Below are 24,988 nucleotides of genomic sequence, written 5' to 3' on the forward strand. Positions count from 1 at the left end.
AAACATCCGCTTCCATTTTTCAATTGAAAACCGTAATGCGTTAGCAATAAAAAGGGTAAGTAAATAAAAACAATCACGAATTAAATTTGTTCACTGATTAGCTCGTTGATGTGAAGTTGCTATTAGCGCATTGAATCAAACGCACCATATGATTGCACTGATCATTGTTTTTATCGTAAATTGAGGAAACAGACTTCATATATCTAGGATGTTTTTGGTTTTGAACCGATATACCACTTGTCGTAATAGTGTTCGTTCTTACAATCTTACATAACTTTTTAATGTTCTTTAACGGTTGCAAAATCATTTGGAAGATTGCGAAGTGGTCCTACGGAAATGCCATTTTCAAGTCAGTTTTGTCTGGTTTGCATTCGCTTTTTATTAAGTGAGCCTTATACTACTAGATGATAACAGCATTTCGTTTGTGACAAGTAACTATTTTATCTTTGTAGTTACTATTTATAATGGTTTAATCAATCTTTGCGTATACATCTCAACAAATGAGACACGGTTGGTTTTTGCTCAATTAAAAATACTTATCGAGTTCTCCGAAAGGTTTGAGTTGTCAAAATCAGATGGTTTGTAGCTGAATTCAGCTACTGGGCAAGCACTGTGAACTACTGCGGCTGTCATAAAATTTTAAATGCTTTGCTTTATAATTACTCTTTCAGAGACCAAGGGATTACCTAATTTTACTTGAAGTACATATAGAATTAGGGTGCTAGAATGATATGTAATGCAGTCATAATATTAATACGAAAATTATTTGGGTTTTTATCAAGGTTGTTTAGCAATTCAATCAATATATTCATACATGTACATATGTTTGTATGAATAGTATTCGATTTACTTGAGATGTAATTGAAAATAAAACATACAATAATGACAAAAAACTGATTTTTGACATTAATATGTCATGCTTTGTGTAAGTAAAGCTGCTTGCACTGACTTTACCTATTGTAGGTTTATAGTCCGAACCTCGACTGGTTTGAAACTCGACGAGTTTGAATATCGACAACGGTTGGTCCAATCTCGACAGCAGTTTTACTATTTTACCATCTACTATTTTCATAATAAATGAGCGATTTATATGTAAAAGATTTATTTGTGCAAAAATATCTTGTGATCCATTTGATGCAGCACTCTCCAGCTTTTGTAGGCCTAACAATATTTTGCCCGACCTAAATATAGAAAGAATGCTAAAACAAGTAACAATCATAAATATGGTTGACTGTTAAGCTAGCAAAATGTTTTATTTGAAATCTAAACTTCAGTGAGTAGCTTTGATTGTTATTTCTTGACGTGAGGATATAACTGCAAAAAGACATTTATTATTTGTTGAAGATTAAATTATTGTAAAACTGCATCAGCTTTTGTCGATGTTCGGACCAACCTTTGTCTAGATTCGGACCAACCTCTGTCGAGATTGGGACTTGTCTAGGTTCGGACTTGTCGATGTTGGGACTGTTTTCCCCTATTGTAAGATGCATCATTGAAATTTTTAAAGTGAATGTGAAATCATCAAGAAACGTTCTTTCAAACATTTTTTTTTCAAGGCCATTTCAAACAAAAATTTTATCGCTTTCATGAGTTCTTGAATGCAAAATATAGCTTTATTTGTAAAATGTATTATAAACTTTTAGTCAGACTGTAGTTTGCTGTAACTTCCAGTGAACAGTTTTTATGATATAATACATGATACACAGCTGGCCTTGTAGTGGCACTTGACAACATTCATCATCTGCTACAAGTCATCATAAAAAAACTTCTGATTGCCGCGTGTGCAGTGCCCTTATAGTTTCCATTAACGAATGAGAACCTTGAGGTTTTCATGCGCACCATTTTCCTTTAGATGAAAACTGTTTCGAAAATTCTATATTTGCCATTGGTTGGCATCATATTACCTATCAGGTGTTTGCTAAATTAACTAAGTAAATAAGTCCAGCCATTAAGTAGTAATTTCAGAGCTAGCGTTATGATAAATTGTTAATCATAATACTTGAGCCTTGTAGTCTATATGTTTATTTACTAGTAACACATCACAAGGTTACAGTAAGGCATTTGTTTGTGGTTATAATCATACGGGGTGGCACTATTCATTGCTGGCAGCTTACTTGTCCAGTATTCATAATGTGGTTGCTACACCAAGCGTTTGCAAATCTTAATGTGTAGCAGTCAATTTAGGTACCTATTCTTTAATAACAGCTGTACGTTCATGTCTTATATTAGGCAAGAGTGTCTGGAAGTTAACATAAAAAATGGTGGTATAGGTCATTACATTGCTTAGTGTAACACTATTGTCTATTATTAGGCCTACAGGTTTTTGCTGATTTCGATGACTAAATTTTTTTAACTACAGCTAGTTACTGTGATATAGAAAACCTTGAAACCTCTTTTCAATGAGTGATACCAAACAGTTATAGTAATGGCTCTGAACATGCTGTTTCGTATAGGGATGTGCTGCTGTTACATGCGTGAATAAAACTTTACAATGCATTGGGGGCTAGCAAGAATGAGTCTCATAGTTAGCCAATTGTTACCATTTTGACACTAGCTTGAACGACTATTATACATACAAGACAATCGTTATTAATGTAGTGTAGGTAAGGTAAATACTGGCTAGCCAGATAAAGTACAACTAAACTTTGTGTTAGTTGCTTATGTTACTGTTACACCTACAGATCTCATAGTAAATGCCACACTTAGGCATTGACAATTTATGTGACAGGTTAGTGATTCCTGTTTACTGTCCGGAGCTTACTGTACATGTACTTGTGATTAAACATGCAAGGAATTCTTCACTGATCCGAGCAACTATTGCAAGTGACTTAGAATACAGTTCTATACCTCCCAGTTACATTTGCTCTTTTTTATTTGTGAGTGATAAATATTCAGATGTGTACATAATACAATAGCTCAAACTAAAATAGAATCTGGCGATCTAATGCTATCTAGCATCTTTATAGAGGAAATGATATGGTCATACCTATTGATTGGAAATTATGTTTTATGCCAATTGTATGTTGTTTCATTACTGGTATATAAATTATTTGATGTTAAACAAATTAGTATGTCTGTAGCTTACTTCGATGTACCATTAAAATATGTCTTCTATTTTTATTGACATTCTCTCTTCTGCTGTTACATTTGCACGTAGCATTTTCATAATTTGCTAGGACAGAGATACGAAACATTGCAGCATGGAAACAAGTTTTTGCTATAAAAATCAGTGAAAACTACCATACTCATATTTCGTAAACAGATTCAGTTTTAAAGATGGACTTTTAAAAAAGTCCATTTTTAAAAAGGTTTAATAAAAATCTCACTAAAATAGGTTTTATTTGACTGTTCAGTCTCAACGGATGCATCAAGAAATACTTATTTCGAAATGGTAATGTTTATGAATGATTAAAATGATTGTTTTACCATTTAAATTAAATTTGATGAAGATAGGTAAGTAGCTCTAACGCTTATTACATAGTACTTCAAGTGGGTCCTTATGCGAAGCTCTTCAACTATCAAAAAATCAATGATGTAGCAAATTTGTCACTGACTTCATCGATACGCATGTGGCCATTAGACTAATAGTCATTTGTGTTACTATTGCTTTTGATAGCGACGGCAGAGATGTGATGTGGGTGGCAGCCATTTATTAACAATCAACTAGTCCATTCAAGTCTAAGGACTGCAACTATCCTCTTTGCGAAGCAGACATCCACTCCGTAAGTGCTCTCATTAGCCTGTGTGCAAATGTCTCGTAGTGCCACGTCATATCTTATCAGCTGCTTGCTTTCTTTAAACAAATTCGTTGTGCTAAGAAAAGCCCTGTTTACCTGGCAAGGGTGTCGACTATAATTTACCATTCCACCCTGTGTTTGCTTGGCATAAGTGTTACTGAGGCGACAAATGTTGGGTGATGTGACGTAAATATCGATTCAAACACCTTTTTGGAATGCAAGCTTGGACTTTCTCTCAGTTACGAGCATTTGAAATTGAAATCTTTGTTAATACATTGCCTAGTTTTATTGATTTGTAAAACAATAGTTGGTATTTGTCTCAGCTCCTTCTCTGTTTGGTTAGAGCGTCGAAAGTGGTACTCCACTAGTAGTGCAGACCCTTGCTGTCTTTCTGCCGTTGATCTGTAGTGGAAACTTTTCATTTAGTTGTAAACTGCTGTACCTCCTATGCTGCAGTTAGCGCTATTCCCTTGCACCCTATTTGTATGTAAATTCTTTAGGAAGTCGTTACATACAGTAGTAAGAACTTTTTAGTTAGCCTTGAAAGTAATGTGATAATAGTCAGAGGTATGGACGAGCGGTTTGTCTCTTACGTTGGATACCTTAAAGCAGTCAACCCAATCCTTTGCTATTGTATTGCCGAGGCTCTTTTGTTGTCTTTTTCTTAAGGCTTCAGGTAGAAATGTAAGCAACCAAACAACCAAACATGTATACTGCTTCATTATTTATTTACTTGATCAATATTGTTTCGTTTGGTTGATTCTATCGTGTCTTTGCGCTTGTAGATGCCTCCATTCTTCCCTAAATTCTTAAATAATGAAATCCTTCTAAAGTCAAAATAGTGTTTTAAATTTCTGTAAGAATTTGGTTTTCTTACTCAGTTGTGTCTGTAGTTATCACCCAGAATGGTAAGTTGGGCGTGGCTCGCTTGGGAATTTTCTGAAGTGGTAAACTTGTAATGGAAGGATAGCGTGATTGTCGTGCTTATCTGGCTAGTCAAGAGTAAAGGGTCTAAACTGATATGTTATTGTAACAAGTTGAAAGGAGGTGTGACAGGAGTATTTTAGAAGCTACATATCGTAAGAACATTTTTACGCATGGGCTACTGTTGAACCCAATTGTAAATTTTTTTTTTGATGGCTCCTTGAGCAATGACGCATTCAAAAGCTGCTCATAAGCATTTATACAACTACCGCACAGTAATCTCTGACTTTCTATGTTAATGCGTCCGGTGTCCCCCATGACAAGTGAACATCCGAAAAATGGAAAATAATGTTTTAAAGTGTTTATATGAGTTAAATTTTAACACTAGAACACTTGAACTGCATTCTAAACATATTATATTTATTTCCTATATAAGTAAGTAAATTGAAGTTATCTTGATTGACTTTTAGTTTGTATTTCAACTTCAGCTTCAGAATTTTAAGTTAAAGAACGCACTTACATAGTATGGGTGCACTTTGGACTTCATCTGGTCTGATTATTCGTACTTGTGATTAACTGTGTACGTTATAAGAAGGAAGTCATTTAAGAGAGATTTATGTTTTTCCAATAATTTTCTTTTATTTTTTAACTGCGAAGTACCGAAACTGCTAGAAGTAAGCCGCAAAGTAGCGAGGGACTACTGTGCTTCATATGAAAATTTTAAACAACGGATTATTTGCATATTTTAATGTGGCTAAAAAATGTAGATTTTGGAGATACTGTTTTTTTATAATATTTATATCATTTCGATAAAAATAAAGCAAATATTTGAGTAATATTACACTTGGCTGTCTTTCAAACTATTGCAATGGAATGTAATAGGACTTGTATTGATAGACAGCGGCTTTGTTTAGTTCAAACTTTTAGCACTTTTTCATCAAAATACTCTATTTCTCTATTACTTTAAAAAACCTAAAATACGCTTTTATTAAAACGCATTGTAATTATAAATACTAGGCTGTTTTACAGACGAAGTCCTATGGAATTCTTCAACAATAGCATGGCTATTGAATATCTGTGCAATTATTTTTCTAAGAGTTAAGGCTATTGACTAGCACGGGTGTTACAGAGTCGGTCTATCAAGCTGAATATGATGAGTTCAAGCCCCGTTGATAACGATATTTTATCCTAACCTCCAACCCCAGACAGATAAATAAGGCTCCTAGTAATTCCTGCATTGGCAGTCCAGTGCGCTACGATAGATCTTCAGGTGTGTCAATAGAGCGCAGTAAATCACTATTTACACAATTACCGGTATGTTGAAATAGTAAACGGTAGTAAAATGTAAAATGTAAAAGTAAAATGTTGGTCTACCAAGCTGATAGTGGCGAGTTCGACTCTCGTAGAATGCAATCTTTTTTCCCAACCTTCAACCATGGCTTCAGGCGGATGGACACGGTTTTTATTATAGTAAAGGTTATCAGATAGATGGTCGACCACATGGTACCACATAGTCGACTATGGTAGCGGTAATCTGTGTCTGGCATTCATCTGTGCCGTCGCTCGTTCACAAGCGTCTGTAAGATTACAAATTGTTTTACCAAGAGGTTATTCATGATTAAGACATATTTTTCTGTCCGTATCGATTTTTATACGATGTGTAAACGTTGCTGCTGTCACACCTCTTTTAACTATGCTGTTGTGGATGGTGGGGGCTCACTAACTCTATCAATCCTTTTTAAGATCGTCTCTAAACTATAGGGCCAAGGTCAACTTACTACCAAAGGCTGATAAGACTACATGATTTGACGATTTTAGAGTTTTCCTTATTTTGTTGAAGTGGTGGTGGTAACCAGACAGATGGAATTTAGGAGAGCTGTTCCCTTAATCCCTTATGATATGACTTGTGCTAGCATGTAAATGGCCGCTTATCACGCTATGGGAGATGGTGTATTTAGGGTATATAGTATTACATTATATGGTATATTTTTGAAGACAAAACTATTCATATCTGGTAGTTGGTGTAAAAAAGAAAAAAATTATAACAAAACATTACATTAGGCACAATTTTCTCTGACGCTTCTTCGTGTGTTGTGCTATTTTTCTAGTTTGCAGTAATCTCGAGTAGATCTGGGTCACTCCAGTGCACAGATTCTGGGAGAGTTTCTTTCTGTCACTAGTGTATTGATCATTTCCACGAATACTTTTGTTTACAGATAGTTTCTGTCGATTGTTTGTTTGTATTATGTGCACGAGCTGACATAGCGCGTAGAGTTGGCTAGAGGCCTGGCTACACAATCCGATGTAATGCGTTTTTGCGTCGCCAACAGTTAGCTGCACGTCGGCAATGCTTTATTAATTCTTCGTTTCGAGTTAAGCATGTTGGTGTATGTCAATGGAAATAAAAATTGACAATGTGTGAATGGCTGAAATACTTCATTATAATGATCTCGGTTCAATTTTATTAATTGCCAATTCAAGATAGTTGTGTGCAAGATCAGCTTTCAAATAATGGTGAAAACAGGGCATCACACATACAACTGTTTAAATATGGACAATATTCTTGCAACATTTATGCGGAAGTCCTTAGTATAAATTGAAATTGTTTATAAAACATTTTAGATATTTCTTTAGTAATTAAATATGTTGAAATCCTATTTATTAGTTCAATTTATCTCATGAACTTTTAAAGTACTAGCTGTGCTACCTGGCGTTGCCCGGGTAATAAAAAAGTCTTTGGTCAGAAAATTGATTTGTATTTAACATATAACAACATCTGTCATTCTAATTTTCAAACTACGTATCATGAGAAAAGTATTTTGTGTAATAGAAATAAATTAAGAGAAAAAATAAAAGCAACTGTAAAAGTTTTCAAACTTTATCAAACAACTTTTAAACTTCATATCATAAGGAAAATGTTTCATGCAGGTCAAATAATTAAAAAAAAATAAAACGACTATAAAAAGTTTAAATATAAATGTGAAATAATTACCAAGTAATGGCTAAATTAAGTCTGTTTTGCTATGATTACGATAAAAGATGATTTGCTAATGATGCAATTAATATGAACTGAGAAAACAATATAAAAATCCTGAATATGTAGAATTAATAATAACAATTCGTTGCATAGAAGTGTGTGTGTTATCAAAAGGTTACTTTTCCATCAGAAGCTATTAATCAAAATTTTAAATACGACGATATACGGAGACAATATAATTGTCTGTGTGAGAAGAATTGGCCTTGACCCCAGATATAGTAATTGAACCTTACGAAAAATATTTCTTAATAGGTGCATCGTAACGCGTGGCCTCATTAGTAAAATAATCAGTGTGCGCTAGACCTGCACCATGTTTCAGTTTGATCCGGTGGTTGCGGTTAGTTTCTATTAAATCGAGTCGAATCTTTTATTTTCTGACATCAGACAAAACCGGAAACACCGGTTGAACCAGTGCTAGTTTGGGGTGCGATTTTTTGGTGCGGGTTCCGTTTCCATATCATAAAAACTGCGCCTGCGTGCTTGGACCGGATACACAGAATCTTCCAAGGAAATTGACACTAATTTCTCTTGAAAGGTTTTTTAATCTTTGCTTTACATATACATAGATATCACATCCATTCTCGAAAGCTATTTATATTTCATTACAAAAATCTGAAGTTAAGGTTTATGAAATGAGGATGTTCAGGTGGCCTCGGTGTTAGGTTAACCGCAAGCAATTGTGACATCGTTTGACACCGTGGTGAGTCATCATGTGTGTCGGTTATAAATGGTGTTTGATTGAAATTGAGGGCGATAACCAAATTGGCATGGGGAGACAAATCATGCAGGTCTAGCGTGCGCTATAGCTATAGCCGGAATCACAGACAGATCCACATACTTTGAGAAATATATATATAGATTGTTATACTTGGCTGCTTTCATCACTAACATGTAGTTTTCCTTGGAACAAAATGCAGCATTACAAGTAGCGGCACGAATGCTATTGCTATAATAAATCATTGATGGATAATACATGTATACAAGTATCATGTATACACACTTACACTGTCCACTACGATACAAGTATCCTGAAGATACTTTAGGTAACACTACTAGAAAGATAGCAAGAGTGTTGTAGCCGTCACTGTTTGTCATTGATCAATCTATTTGGCAACATGTCACATCGTTTTGTAGCGTCAGTGTGTGCAATCATCCGAAATATCTAAACTACGCATTGGCGATGTATTCCATCGGTGAGTGCAGCCAGACCTTTAGGTTGCTGTCGCGTTTTATTGATGGAAATTGCACAGAATTTAGTAGATCTTATCGGAAAGTATCGGTATTTTTCTATCGTTTGCGATTGTTGTTGATGTTTGAGGTGATCTGACTGCCAGGATGTTTCAAGATTGAAATCGACAAAACTTGATCACGGCTAAAACTGCCAGGAGAAAAATATGTGCGACATAATGTCACTAGTTGCGACAGTTGATATCAGTTATTGCGTCAAGTTGCAGTGTTACACTTTTTTATTCTGTCAGTCTCTCTGCAACTATAGATGTCATAATCACACTTCCGATTGATCTGAGCATTTTAACTGCATCAACTTTTGTCTATTTTAATCTTGAAACATCCTGACAATCAGATCACCTTAAACATGAAAAACAATCGCAATTGATAGAAAAATACCGATACTTTCTGATAAGATCTGCTAACATTTTGTGTTTGTTCATCTTTGACTCCTATTGTAATAAATGCTTGTGCACAAAACCATTGATATATATTTATATATCGGTGGTTTTGATTATTTATATATTTCTACTGGGTCTTAGATAATGACACTACTGGTTTATTGGATGTTAGTGAAGCTGATGACACCAGCTTTATTAACCAGCGACAGGAATATTCGACTATCAAGTAGTTGTCTTCACATCGACTGTGTTACCTCTATCTTTTAAATCATGTTGATATTGATATGTTTACTCTGTAAATAACAACAATGGCAGTTGCTATATTTACTGTAGTTTCCAGAGGAGGTTTTTAGGAACTTAGACATAGAGATATTTGAGTGAGCCCATTATTGCCCTCTGTATACGATTGCTTATGCATATCGGAACTCTTAAATGTCTGGGAAAATCTTATTTTAGGGAGAACCTAGTTACTATGCTGTTAGTTTGTCCCTGTATTTGTTGTTTGACATTTCCAGGCAGGTCCTATGGCATACAGGAATCAGTTTTTCGTTGGAATCATAACGGGGATCATCGTCAGTCTTATTGTTCTTGGAATTCTGCGCTCACACAATGGTCGGGATGACTTGCACACCCCTAATTTCTCCAACCTTAGAGGTAAAGTAGCTTAACTAGGTGTGTTAACTCTATGCATCTGAGTGACGTGACTCAGTGGATCATTTTTCCCAAATTTTTAAGAAAATATTGCGAGGTACTAGAGTATTATTATATGTATTATAGTATAATGATATGCGTAATACTAATATTACAATATAATACAATTATGTAATACAATTATACGTACAATATAATATGTAGTATTATACTTCGTATAATACTACATATATATTATATTATATGTAGTATTATATTACCAGTAATAGAATATTCACATTTTTTGTTACACATCTTAACATTAAATCTAAATTTGAGAGAAGCTCATTCCTACTATTTGCAGCCATTTTTAACGTGCAAAAAATAAACATACGTAATGGCGGTTTTTATCCTGAGATATTAATCACATGCGGGTGCTCTGCAGACTCATCTACGCTGCTAGGTGTGGATACAACCATTCTGATAATTATTGCCATCCAACCTTATCAAATTATCTTACTTTTGACGCATGTTGGCAGTACTTGTGTATTACCATATATCCTTGCAAAAGCGGGTCTCACATATAAGCCAATACTAGAAAAACAGCCTTACATGGTGAATTTATAAAAATTTGTGTGTAAGCTGCCCCTACAAGTAGTAACACGTCGTACACACCTATCACAACAGAAGGCTGCAGAAGTGAATACTAATAATAATTAATAATAAAATCATTACCATTATGGTTATGTTTTACTTTTATTAATAATGATAATTTTTTTTAGCTGTACCAGGGGTACTGTTATTGCAAATAGATTGCATTTAAAAATGTATGTGGAGCCGTAAACAAGCAAGTGATTGTGTGTGTAACCAACCAATCATGGACAGTTACTGCTGCCATAGCGTACTATTATCTACTAGGACTGCGTTTAGGGCTTGCCAACTTATCTGGTTGCTTCATCCTCTATGCCTTCATGAATTGGCATAAGAGCTTGTGTTAGCTGTTGCTTGCGGTGATATCAGCCCGTCTAATGACCCAGTGTTAACTGCATCATGTATGACTTACCGGACATGCTGATAGATATCGAGAGAATTAAGTTAACGACATTTATATCCTTTATGATTTCATAGCGTTAAATGTCACACAATCTTTTGATTTGTGACTTTTGCTGGATTTGAAAATCAATTAAAAGGAACCTAATTCCCAAATTTTTGCTGAGAGTTTCCATATCTTACTATCTGCACATAAATGGTTAGTTGATTTGTCAGTATCTACTAACTTATCTCACTAGCTATGGATACACGCATTCCGTCTTGCCTCATCATCGACTCCATGCTATTGCACCACCTACTCACGGAGGTAATCATTGTGTCGTTCTCTATGTCAACAGCTGATTAGCCATTTTCAAACACTAACCTATAGAGGATAGTGAACTGAGACTTTCAAAATGTCTAAATCTATATTAATAATTTCCTCATTGTCTGTCTGTTAGTCTGCGTAAACACTGTGCGTTTCCAGATTTCTTGGCAGATTTGATCCAAAACTTTAGACACGTAGGCTCGGTGCCTCCACCAGGTCGCGAGAAATACTTGGTTTCAAAATTCTGTCTGGTTCCTGTGAACCAGCCTCTTAAACACCAACCTGCAGACTTTCTGATTGGAAATGACGGAAATCCTGGGCATCACCAGGCCTACTGCTAGCCTTCCTTTAATTGTACATAAACTACATCTGTATTTAGATTAATGGTTTCTATATTACATTTCTATTATTTTAATGATATGTAATGGTTCTTTTCAAAAATTTAGATCCAACAGTCTTTATGTTATCAACACTGGTTTTAAGCTCTGAGGTGAGCTCTCACCAATGTTAGAAACCACACCCGTCAGAAATCCTTTCTGTTTGGTTATTTGAACAGAGCGCATGATTGCTTGAAGAGTTTCTGATCGCCAATGATTTAAACACTTCCTGATTTTTAGGAGAACCTGTCGAGTTGGCTGGTCGAGTTGGCTGGTCGAATTGGCTGGTTGAATTGGCTGGGCGAATTGGCTGATTGAGTTGGCTGGTCGAATTGGCTGGTTTAGTTGGCTGGTCGAGTTGGCTGGTCGAGTTGGCTGGTCGAATTAGCTGGTCGAGTTGGCTGGTCGAATTGGCTGGTCGAGTTGGCTGGTCGAATTGGCTGGTCGAGTTGGCGGGTCGAATTGGCTGGTCGAGTTGGCTGGTTGAATTGGCTGGTCGAATTGGCTGGTTGAGTTGGCTGGTCGAATTGGCTGGCCGAATTGGTTGGTCGAATTGGCTGGTCGAATTGGCTTAGTGGATACACAAGTTTATTGCTATGAATTTGTCTAATTGGTCGATAATCATTAGTAAGCTGACCAGCATGAATCGCATGACAACGGTTTTTGACAGCAATTTGTTAACAGAATTTTTCTTTTGGCATCACCAATAAACATGGTTGAGTGTCATGTGACACATTTCAAATTGTTCAGGTCTTGGTGGATCAGCGGGGGATTCAGCGGCTGTCCAGATGCACATGGATGCTCTGAGGAAACAGGAGATCGCTTTGAAGAATGAACAAAGTTCACTGCAGGGTAAACGAGCAGCAGACCCTTCATATGCCCCTCTGCCAGAGATAGAGGGACTTCTTCCTCACCACTCTGACAACCACCAAGGTATGATCCTAGGCTATCTCGCTTGTTAACCTCATTTATGTGTGCCACACGGAACTATTTTTATTACAAAGCAATTGTTTTCTCCTGGAAAGTCTTTCATATCTCACTTCCTTTGAAGATGAACTTGCTCAAAATTTTAGTAGGTTTTATCAGAAAGTATTTTTCGGTATTTTTCTATCGTTTGCAATTGCTTTTGCGCTTTAATGTTTGAGGTCAGCTAATTGCCAGGATGTTTCAAGATTAAAATCAACCAAACTTTGTCGCGGTTAAAACACTCAGAGAAACAAAATATACGAAACGACGTCAGTAATTGCTATCGTTGCTAAAGTTGATATTAGTTGATATTGGCTGTTGCGTTCAAGTTGCAGTGTTATGGGGCTCTATTTGGTTTCAGCAAATACAGACATCATCATCACACTTTCATTTGATTTGAGCATTTTAACCATGATCAAGTTTTGTCAATTTTAATCTTGAAACATCCTGACAGTTAGATCTCCTCAAACATCAAAAACAACTGCAAATGATAGAAAAATACTGATACTTTTTGATAAAATCAGTTGAAATTTTGGGTAAGTTCATCTTTAAAGAAAGCGGTTTCACAGATCTATAATCTTGTCACCATTATTAATAAGCAGTGAAACAATAATATAATAGTAACATTACAAATGTTCATGGCAGTGTCAGAATTTTTGAGCCGCATCACTTCATCAATGGGTTATTCTGCTTGAGATTTTCTGCAGTACCTTAACATATAACTGTAATGTGAATTTTGTTGCAAGTCAACCTTTAACATATCATAGAATAACTTATAAACCTTTATATACCTTCACCTCATGCACTGGTTTTAAAGTTATGTGCCTAAAATGTAAATTATGGTCTGCTCCTGTCTTACTGCTCCCCTGCCAAGTTTAGTTAGCCCTGAGGGAAGCACATTCTTCCATCATGAAGAGTCAACAAGGAAATATGTTATATTTATAACTAATCAATGAGGCAGAACAGAGTTGAGAAAGGCAATTATAAGTATCTCGGCATCTGTTCTCCGTTTTGAGCTTATGGCTGGTGTTTAAAGTGTAACAATTCCTCTAGGAACCAATAATATTGTTTTGTTAATAATCTCTAGGACATCTCTAAAATCTTAGGACAACACTGTAATCTTAGCACTGTATATCCTATGGATTATTCTGGAAGTCTATTTCCACTGAATTTTCAAGTCAACAAGCATTTTTGTAATACGAGGTAGGGAATAGGTGAAGATCATAAGATTATCAAGTGTTTATGTTTGTTTGTTGAAACTTTGGAGCACAGTCTTTAAGAAGAGTGACAAGATGGCTGGTAGTAATGTTCTGCTATTTATTCTTTTTACTTTTGAATATTCAATGATTATAATTGGTTTGTATTCATACATGTGTCTTTGTCATCAATTTAAACGAATTAGATGAATTGGATGCAACTTGCAGCTTTGTCAAAAAAGTGAGAATGATATAGTTTTGTGTAACAAACCATATTTAGTATTTTAACGCTCTGGAAATTATCGTAACTAGTTCGCTGGCAGTCTCGCTGACCGTGTGAGATAGTGAAATGTAATATCTAGGTACACAATAATTCTTAGATGTTCAACAAGGTAGTTGAGCAGAGCAGATAGTAACGCACTGGGCTGGGAATACGGACATCCGGGTTCAATTCCCAGGACGGTATTATCTTTTTTCTTAACGCTCTTAGCATGGCTTCAGACGGACACGGCTTTTATTATAGTAAATATTATAGTAAAACTTTATCTTGCTGCTCCTCTAGCTGCACGATGCTGTGTCAGCTAGACCTAATATTTTGGTTGTTGGAATACATATAATATACCCTAGGACACTTATATTTCGCTAGTATTTAGTTTCGTGAGTAGCACACAGAGTAAAATTTCGCTGCAACTTAATTTCGCAGCTCTGATGAGTGCGAAAATATAGTGATGTGAAAATAAATACAGTGGAACAAACAAATTAGATTCCTCAGGTCCGGTCCTCTAGTAAAAAAAGTTGTTATATTTGCGACTAGTTTGTATTTGTAACCCGCAGGTATAAATGTATGGCAGAAATCGATAATTCAACGTGATCGCTTGCTGCCATTTGTTTCTTGGACTATCAATGACGTCTCGGTCCTTTCCGTCGTGACCGATATGGTACCAATATTAGATCTCAAGTATTTATAGCAAGCGATGGCCATGGCACGTTTTGAGTTCACAATATTTCAAATTTTAAAAAAATCAAATACAGTACATGTCTCATAAAAAAGAAAATAGATAACAACCAACATCACAACCAGAACTGTATTACATGGTTGGACCTGGTGAGGGTTGTTATCGTTTTTGGTTGGCAGTAAAATTCATCACTACAATAAGTATTATTTAATTGTATGACTTCACCTACCAGACTTTCATCCTCATCAGTTACAAATTCGGTGACTAAACTGATATCATCATCTTCTTCGTTTGTCTTGGCTTTTCCAAAAAAACTTGTTATCTTAATTTGCTTTGCCATGCTGCTCATTCGGTGTATTAACGAATTTACTATAAATTTCCCAATGAGCTCAATCACACACAAAATTATCTGCATTTCTAATATCACGATTTTGTTGTGGATATCAATGAACTACAGGGCCGTATTCCCTTGGACAGCTGGCCGGCTAAGACGCCCCAACTTTTTAGGAATTTCATAGTCCAACGGCTATAGAAAGGTTTTTATCGCTGTAGAATATCACTTTATTCGAAGCCATAGATACAAACGTCAACTTTTAGTAGTTCTTAGGCGTCATTATTATCTTCATCAGCGGCAAAATATTCTTGTTAACGACTTTTATAAAGGTTTGCAAAATATCAAGTTTTAGCAAACATCTGCTTGCCCATATCCTACTTAATGAACTTGAAATAAAATCGGCAAAAATGATCTTTGTTAAAACGCTTAAAAAAAGATGTCTTCTTTCTGAGCTTTTTAACTGCATACAAGTTTTGCCTGGTTTAATTTTAAAACGTTTTGTCAGTCACATCAGCTAAAACAAAGCAAATCTCAAAAAATAGAAAAATGTTGATACTTGCCAATAAAATTTTTTAAAACTTCACGTGAGAGGCCCGGCTGAGGCCCTACATAAGAGAAACCTGTTGGGAGCTTACAGCACCCCCCCCCCTTCTCCACACCCCAGATGTTCATAACTAGTCGTCTAACATTAGCCCCCCAACTTGCAACCAGTGAATACAGGCCTGCGTAGAACATAGCTATTTAATTTCGAATTTTCGCTAGTTCGTTATGATAGTTTAGTTTCGCGCATGAATTTTTCGCGTGATGATCACTCCGCGAAAACGCGAAAGTTAGATGCCGCGAATACTTAAGTGTCCTAGGGTATGGATTGGACCTAATATATGGATTGTTGAACTTTATAATCGGTAGTTTATTATATGATAACAAATACACAATGTAAACTAAGATGATGTTGTCTGGTTTTACATTGATTCTAGCTTAGTATCTAATCATTGAGTCGATTATTTTGAAAAGCTATTTTTTCAGGTTGGAGCCATAATCATGAGCAAATGTTTAAAAATAAATCCTTATAGATCGAACTCTGCATTACATTTGTCAGAGGATAGGAAATACTGCATGTTAAACTGGAAGAATATCATATGCAGATGAAAAACATTTTTAAAACAGTTTACCGAGGTATGGACTAGACTTGCATTCTTTCGCCTGAAAAATTAGGTGTGATAAAAAAGCACCAACATCTATTATTAAACATCTATCTTAAACGCGTCTACAAAATTTTGAGTGCAAGAAAACAGCTCAGAAACAATAAGTTACCCATGGCATCAAAGTTTTTATGGCATCTCGTAAGTAAATAGTCAATTGTATTTATATAATGACAGTATTGTTTATTTGCCATTCACCTGCTATTCTGCCTTCGACTTCTGCGCCAGCTTGATGAACCATGAGCATTATTTCATGAAACAATAACTCCTGATTAAAGTTAGGTTGTAATTGGCTTTGCCAAATGCGTAATCTAGGCTGCTTTTACGCTTCATTTAAGAGCTGTATTGATTTAAGTGTATCAGTTTCTACAACAGCTACTGCCACAATGTGATTGGATGTTGTCTTTAATGGCTTCCATTTAGAAAATATATTCACTTAGAAGTTTTGCATGTCCATTCTCTACCAAGTGTCACTTATTTCACATACATGGAGCACTTTTTATTGATATTAGTAGCCAGGCAGTCCCATGAACCGTGAGAGATTATCCCCTGTAATCACTATGTGCACAATTATTCCATGATGTTGCAAGACAGTCCAGGGGTAGCCTGTGTGGCTGCCAAGATGGAAATCTGAGTTTAAATCTCAAATGCTGGATTTGTTTCTAACGTTCTTCGTATGGCTTGGGACAAACAGAGCCGGCTCTTATTATAGTAAAGAGCAAAGGTTTGCGCTGTTGCAATAAGTAATTTATTAGCGGATAGAAATGGGATCAGACTTTGGCTTGTTTTTCTAAAAAGAAAAAACTAATTCCGCAATAGATCTTAGTTGTACTAACAAACTATTGCATTCGGATGTATTATTGCAGAAGATGACACTTCTCTGGCCGATATGCTATACTCGAAGGTGCGCATCCTCTGCTGGGTCATGACTTCTCCCGACAACCTTGAGAAGAAGGCCATCCACGTATATAAGACTTGGGCTCACAAGTGTAACAAGTTGTTGTTTATTAGCAGTAAAGAAAACAAGACTTTCCCTGCCCCGGTTATACGTAAGTTGTCTCCACCCGCAATCAGACATCTCCTTGTGCATCAGTTTATGAGCTATCTTACTGTAATAACATTGCTCCAGATTGCTTGACTGCAAGATTGTTTGATGACTCCAAGTGTACCATGTGATGAGACTAATTTTAGTTATTCTTTTGAAGCATTTTCATAAATATTCTGCTATTATTAAAATATTTTAAAAAATAAGCCACATATACTACCCAACAATACATAGAATTTTAGTTTGTTATCTCTCAATAAAGGTCAGAAATATACAAATCTTGTCAACTCAATTTCTTGTGATCGATTTTTATGTGTTAGGGCTTTTTATGTGCTCATTAGGCTTTTTATGTGCTCATTGGGTCGTCAATATGTAACGAACGAGAAAAATTAATATTTTGTTACTAGAATTTTTCTGTTTGAATTTTACAGGAGTAGAGACAGAGGAGGGACGAGAGCATCTCACAGCAAAGACAATGCATGCATTTAAATATATTTATGACAATCATTTCACAGATGCTGATTGGTTTATGAAGGTAGGTGATTTATGATCAGGCATGGTATGAACTAGCCAATACAATGATCTGTCATAGATTAAGTTTCCATACAACGATAGCATAGGTACATGATAGCATACGCATTCTAATATGTTGCAGCAATGCCATCATGAAAACAGCTGTATCACTCTCATTCCGTCGTGATTCAGTGTCGCTGTTTGGAAGCGAAACACCTACGCGATGCACCATTCTTGTTCAGAGTAAAACAAAAAAATATTTTTACTGTAATAAGAGTGGTTTTTATCTGTCCGTCGTCTATCCATTTTCAGGGTCAAGGTTGTGATAAAAAATAGCTTTTGATGATACTCCAACTCATGACATTCAGATTGGTAGACCGGCGCTGCCACACCTGCACCGATCGATCGCCTATAAGTATTTCTGAGCCATTGTGCAGCTGCTTATTATCTGTGCTTTGTCGACACAACTGACGATCTATGGCGGTGAACTAGACCGTCAAGAAACTGGCGTATATAAAAGAGATAACGCTGTACGTACGTCGCTTTTTCTTTTTCCAAGTGCGACAAAGAAAGCGATATTTTTAGACTAATTACAAGACTCTCATTACTCAAATACAATTTGAGAACTTGCACCGACTTTACGTTATCTGGAATTTACGGTATAGGAGGCATACGTTATAGGAGCGTCTGCTGTACTTGATGCCAGAAACTAGCCGAGAGCCGACGAGACTTGGTGGAGCAGTGGGCCTTGGGTGGGCAATATCCTCGTATTAGGGTTCGCTTCTTTACAAAAGGTCAAAGACAGGAAAGGTATCCGACCTCAAATCGTTCACTTCGCCAATCCAGCTATGCAGATTCATTTGCTATAACCACTCAAGGTTCTATCATCCTCACACACCATCACAACTAGTCTAGCTTAATGTCCGTTCTTGTACCCAGCCACCTGACCATATATGTCTTACGACAATGTATGTAAATGTATGTTAGGCTGATGATGACACATTCGCTATCATGGAGAATCTAAGATATTTCTTGGCAGACAAGAACCCTAAGGATCCTGTGTACTATGGCCACCATTTTAAGACAATCGTCAAACCACAGGGTTACTACAGCGGAGGTAGGTTCTCCATGGTTAGTTTATTGAGCAACACTGAACAGTTCGAAATGCAGGTTTTAGGGTTGCGTCTAAATATTATCTAGTGTATGAGCTATTAGTAAGTAGGAATGGGGGTATTATGGAGTACAGTAGAAGTTGTTCTACCTTACCACAGGAGGCGGCTACGTGCTGAGCAAAGAGGCCTTGCAGCGGTTCAATGACAAGGGATTCCATAACGATGCCGTCTGCAGAGAGGATGGGGGAGCTGAGGATGCCGAGTTTGGCAAGTGTAAGTTGGTAATCTTGCTGCTTTTTGGTTTGGGCTAGTCATCTGCGTCAACCACTACAAACATAACCCACATTGTTACTACTAGTGCGCTCGGCAATCCCGTGCACCGTGAGGGATCATAAATAAATACGTGCATAATTGATTCTTTTATTATCAAATCAAATTCTGTACCGGAACGTAATTATGTATTCTGTAAAACCTAATAATTGACAACTATTAATAACTTTTGAACCACACAGCTTATAAAAATATTTTGATACCCAATTAATCATCATAAAATGTTAGATCAGCTGATGCTGTGAAAATTACCACAAATGTGTTGCAGAATGAGAACAAACATTTTTGGCCATTTTCAAAAAGACTGAGGATGTCCAAGTTGGATGATTTATCAATATTATTGCAGATTAGAGCATTGTTATTATTTATTATTTATTATTGATGAAATATCAATACTAACTCTCAGTAGTACTGTGCAATAAAAATCCCCCAAAGTCCATAGATCTAAAATTAGTATTTAGGTTCTTAGCTGTAATGTGTCTAGCACGACTGGTCAGAACTAACAATAAATTGTGATGAAAAATAAAAGTTTTTGCAAAGCGAAACTACACTCAGAATGGGTGGTTAAGATATCTTTATTGGCTCAACACATGCAGATAGTTGTTTTCTTTCATTCAAGCACAAATACAATAGGGTAGGTAATTTAGCAGTGTTTTGGGGCTGTAAATCTGAATACCCGAGTACAATTTTATTCCTATTGGTGTGGCTACAGACAGATGGATGGGCGAACACAGCTCCTATTATAATAAAGACTAGCTGTGCTACTCGGCATTACCCGGTTAATAAAAAAGTCTTTGCACAGAAAGTTTATTTGTATTTAACTTATAACAACATGTACCATTCTAACTTTCAAACTTCATATCATGAGAAAAGTGTTTTGTGGAGTTCAAATAAATTGAGAAGAAATGGATCAAGAGAAAAAATGAAAATGTGACCATCACTTGTCATTTCCTGTCACATATCACTCCCTGTCAATAAAATCTAACCTCTACACGCGAAATTATAATCATATGTTAAAGATGAACGTGCACAAAATTTGAGTAGAATTTATCAGAAAGTAGCAGTATTTTTCTATCATTTGTGATTGCTTTTGATGTTTGAGATGATCTAATTGCCAGGGTGTTTCAAGATTAAAATCAATAAAATTTGATCGTGATTAAAACGCTCAGAAGAAAAATACGTCACTAGTTGTTATCGTCGCTATAGTTGATATCAGCTATCGTGTTCAAGTTGCAGCGTTACGCGTATCTATTTTGTTGGTCTCTTTGTAACTATTGACATTCCAATCGCACTTTCGCTTAATCTGAGCAGTTTAACCGGGATCTAGAAACATCCTGGCAGTCAGCCCATTTAAACCATCAAAAACAATCGCAAATAATAGAAAAATCTCTTAAAATTGTAAGGAAGTTCATCTTTAAATCTATCACATATTGGAGCAAGTATTCATCTGTATATTTCTCAGTGTTTGTATGTCATTCATCTGTCCAGATATAGCGATAAAGCTTTAGAAATGAAAACTCCACTTTGCAGAGGATTTGATCTCGCAACCTCCAGTTCTGGAGGCATCAAAATTACCTATTAGACTACAAGTTTCCCTGAGAATTGTGATTAATAATGGTGAAGATATTCATTACATCGGTTAAAAGCGCATAATGACATTGTGGCACACGTAACAATCACCAGCTGGCCTCACTAGGTGAATGCCCGGCATTGCTCGGGTGATAAAAACAGTTTATAAACAGTTGCGGGTTATGTAGTAAGTAATGTAGGTAATGTAATGTTTATAAGCTGTTTTTATTACCCGTGCAATGCAGGGCATTCAGTTAGTATAACAGTATACTAATTTGTTCTACAGTTCAAAACCCTGTAACAATCCTAAATGATGCAGGTAACTAATTCCAATTTGTTTTAAAATAAATGCATTACATTAAACTCATGAGAATAAAAACCTGTTTCTAATTTTACTTTGTTTTAACCTCAACTATGTTAAGTATAAATTATCTTCACTGATATTTTTTATTATTTCTATATTTCCTTATTTTTCCATTTTATTGAGATTACAAAGCTTTGACTCTTGAAGAAATTAGTACATGTTATGTCGGGGAAATTCTATGCATTACATGTTGGGGAATCCAATTATTATTATTATTAAAAATTGCTAGAAGTTTCAAATTTCCTATTTTATTGACAGTTTGTCTGGATGGAGTAGTTAAGTAATTATAATAATTTTACAATGATGATCACAGCGATGATCACAGCAAATTTCAATGACGAGCATGATGCTGTATTGCAGGTGTTAATAATTGTAAAACTGGTGCTTGGAGATTAAAATTCTTGTGAATTATATTTAAACTAACTAAAGTTGTTTCACTTTTTGAATATTTTGGAATTTATACTTTATCTTTATACAGCGAACAACAACGGTAAAAACTGAATGATATCACCAGACGCAGTGCCATCACCACCTCAACAACCGATAAAAACACTTTACTTTATAGCGCACCCTCAGGGTACGATTTTCGTTCGTTCTAGGGTTGGCACCATATGTAGGAGTATAGAAACCATAGTAATTATATAATGCAAACATCCTCTGGTAAAAATTGTTAAAATTTTATCTAAGTGCTGTACATATTAAAAATTAGTAACAGAATTTCAACCTTAGTAACTATAATTACCTACAGTAACTTTATTGTATTTTGTGTATTTATTGGTTATGATCTGTATTAAAATATAACGTTGCAATGTGCTGTGTAGTGTGTACAGTTGAGACTGCTTACCTTCAAGACAGAGGCACTTATAAATAATATAAATTTTGAATTCACGTTAAATAAGTTTAGCTTACTAAACACAAACTTAAAGCTAAGTTTTAATATGTATTTTTATCTATTTTACTAAATTGCAACTTTTTATCACTAAATTTTTATCACCTAGTACAGTGGTTTCCAAATGGTGGGGAATTCCCCAAAGAGGCAAATTTTCATTTTCAGGGGAGAATTTCAGCCTTTATTTATACATTTTTGCTGATACATTGTATTTGCAAAGCTGTGCATAATAGTTACACGCTGCATATTGTTGTTTTTTGTTAATAAACTGGGTGTTTATTTCATTGTGTACTATCTTGTGATTCATAGTTTCATCATACTTTCTATAACTTTGGGGAATTTTCACTTCGTTTTCACCAATAAGATGCTGACCAGACCTTTATAAAGATAGTTAAACTACTAAATGTTGTGATACTTAATATTTGGTGCTGTGAAATGCAGAAATGACAAAATATGAAGAAGTATGCAGATTGAAAGCAAAGCAAAGCCTGATAGAATAGGGGGAATAAAGTTTTCATAGTCTGAAAAGGGAAAAACCAGCGAACCTAATTGGGAACCCCTGACCTAGTAGTTTCCAGGTTTTTAATATAATTTTAGCCGGTCTCATTAAAACCTTTTTCAACCTACTTCAGCAAGAAAACCCAAACGCTGCTGTTTTCGTAATGACGTAGATTTTTGTTAGTATGTTAAGAGAAGTTGTCTGACCACTTTTGAATCCTTTTTGAAAGAATCACAACTCCCATTTTGTTACCAGTTTAAAAGGGAAAGTATCACCGTTTCACACACGAGAATTACTGAACTCATTGTTTATCGTTTCTCTTTCAGGCGTTGTGAAAATATTTTCAGCGAACAGCATTGGGGTGTCTTTGTTATGTTGACGTGCGTAATACGTACACCGGCTGCCAAATTTAAAATCCGGCGAATTGAATTTTTATGGTGAAATAAGATTGGTATGATGAGGTGAAAAAAATCATCATGTTCCACTTCGTAAGGTGAAAAAAATCGTGTATCAGGGTAATCGTATCCTGAGGGTGCTCTGTAATTTAATTTTTATGGTAATCTCTATTATATTGTATTATTATATTATATCGTACAGGTTGTAGAATAAATGTGGAGATTATGATAATAAAGAACTTTTTTTGTAAAATTACCTGTTCAAGTACATTTTTAGCCAAATTTTAATACGAGGTTTTGAAATCTGGTGATTCTCATACATGTAGTAAGAACTCTTACCCAAATATACATTTTGTTTAGAAAATCCCACAGATCGTAAGTTGGGAAAATCTTATGCATCGTATGTTCGGAAATCCTGTACGTAGCATGTTGGGGAAATCCTATCATTCATATTTTGGGAAAATCCTATCCTTCATATTTTGGGGAAATCCATTCATCTGTGGGTTCAGTACCTCTTATTCAAATGTTTGCATAGTTGTTAGGCAACCGGCATGTTTGATTCACAGCTAATTGGTTTTTGGTATAAAGCTTTCAGTTTGGGCTGTCCAATCATGAGCTCTAAAATCTGTGTCTTCACTTGAGCAATGTGACATGTAATGCAGGCATGCAGAATCTTGGGGTACACACGGCTGAATCTTATGATGAAAGAGGAGCCAGTCGATTTCACTGCTTCAACCCCGGCACCCATTTACATGGAGGCTACCCTGACTGGTACCTGCAGTATGACTCCCATGGTGCAGTGCATGTGAGTATTATGCATGTAAAGTTTGAGCGCCATGCCAAACCATAAAATTTCTTCCAGGAATATCATAAAAAATGATGACCTTGTGTTGCAGGGGGTGGACAAGGTCAGCGACTACCCTATCACATTCCATTACGTAAATCCACAAGAAATGTACAGCCTAGCTTGGTATACCTATCACTTGAAAGTGTATGGGCATGCCAGTCGCGCCTTCCCTAAGTTGCATGAATACTACGTGAAATAGAGCACGACAGCTGCGGTATTTCAGTTCCTACAATCAGTCTCAGCTCAATTAAGTTCTTAGTGCATCACTTCTCACACCTGTTGACACTTGCCTGCCATTCAGTGACAGGTGTCACGATAATCATGTATCACATTACTGTAATTGCTAACTATAACAGGCGTTAGACAATCTTAAGAGTGAGCTGCTAATGTATATGTATTTTGAATTTTTTCCTTTGTTATCAGTTAAACTTTTATTAATTATCAGCTGTGATTAGTTACAATCTTGGCTATCTCTTTTGCTAGTAAATAATTTGTTTTTTCTATAGCAACATTACCTGATGTTGATTAGATGATCGCAGCGTCGTACAACTATCATTTTATCTGTTACAACGATACAGCTTAAAGCCAAATTTACCATCAAGATTTGAATACAAGTCTATTGATCGTACAGATACAGATCGTACAAGCTTATTGATCGTACAGATACAGATCGTACAAACATATTGACCGTACAGATATATTACAGTCCAAACCACTACAGTAACTGCACCAGCTCTAACAATCTAACGTTTTAAAAATAAATTTGCTAGTCAACTTTGTTACCCTTGAAAATTTTGTAATAGTTATAGGCTATAATATTGCACATAATGATACACAGTGCCCCATAATAGATCCAAGTGTCATTGTTATCGCATCATTATTAGGTTGTATCATGCATCTGTTGGTAACACTAACCAGGCACCATTGTTTAAAGTATTACATACCTCTGTATCATTACCTACACATTAGGTTGTATGATACACAACTTAATTCCATATGTGAATAAGAGAAGAAGCCTATTGGACTAAATAAGGAAACTAATTGCTTTACTGCAGACATTGGGATAGTATCAAGTGCATTG

At 35.8% G+C, this 24,988-nt stretch overlaps 1 protein-coding gene across 3 annotated transcripts; it reads left to right on the top strand.

The window, feature by feature from the left end:
* LOC137408882 (glycoprotein-N-acetylgalactosamine 3-beta-galactosyltransferase 1-like) lies at nucleotides 1-24,537 on the top strand. 3 transcript variants are annotated; one of them, XM_068095486.1, is made up of 11 exons: nucleotides 12-55; nucleotides 3,617-3,722; nucleotides 4,631-4,645; nucleotides 9,842-9,980; nucleotides 12,441-12,623; nucleotides 17,211-17,393; nucleotides 17,821-17,924; nucleotides 18,890-19,019; nucleotides 19,174-19,287; nucleotides 23,723-23,865; nucleotides 23,957-24,537. In XM_068095486.1, exons 3-11 carry the CDS (start codon nucleotides 4,643-4,645, stop codon nucleotides 24,104-24,106), a joined length of 1,149 nt encoding a protein of 382 aa, XP_067951587.1. In that variant the 5' UTR covers nucleotides 12-55; nucleotides 3,617-3,722; nucleotides 4,631-4,642; the 3' UTR covers nucleotides 24,107-24,537. The 3 variants fall into 3 exon arrangements, with proteins under 3 accessions (XP_067951590.1, XP_067951587.1, XP_067951588.1); XM_068095487.1 differs by having other exon boundaries at nucleotides 15-55; nucleotides 4,619-4,645; XM_068095489.1 differs by lacking the exon at nucleotides 4,631-4,645 and having other exon boundaries at nucleotides 1-55.
* Nucleotides 24,538-24,988: the final 451 nt, after the last annotated feature.

This window comes from Watersipora subatra, chromosome 11 (genome assembly GCF_963576615.1).
Source record: "Watersipora subatra chromosome 11, tzWatSuba1.1, whole genome shotgun sequence".
Lineage (NCBI taxonomy): Eukaryota > Metazoa > Bryozoa > Gymnolaemata > Cheilostomatida > Watersiporidae > Watersipora > Watersipora subatra.

Coding starts and splice junctions, on each gene's coding strand:
- LOC137408882 (XM_068095486.1), top strand. Junction 9,981..12,440: donor TAATTTCTCCAACCTTAGAG/GTAAAGTAGCTT, acceptor CAAATTGTTCAG/GTCTTGGTGGATCAGCGGGG. Junction 23,866..23,956: donor ACTCCCATGGTGCAGTGCAT/GTGAGTATTATG, acceptor CTTGTGTTGCAG/GGGGTGGACAAGGTCAGCGA.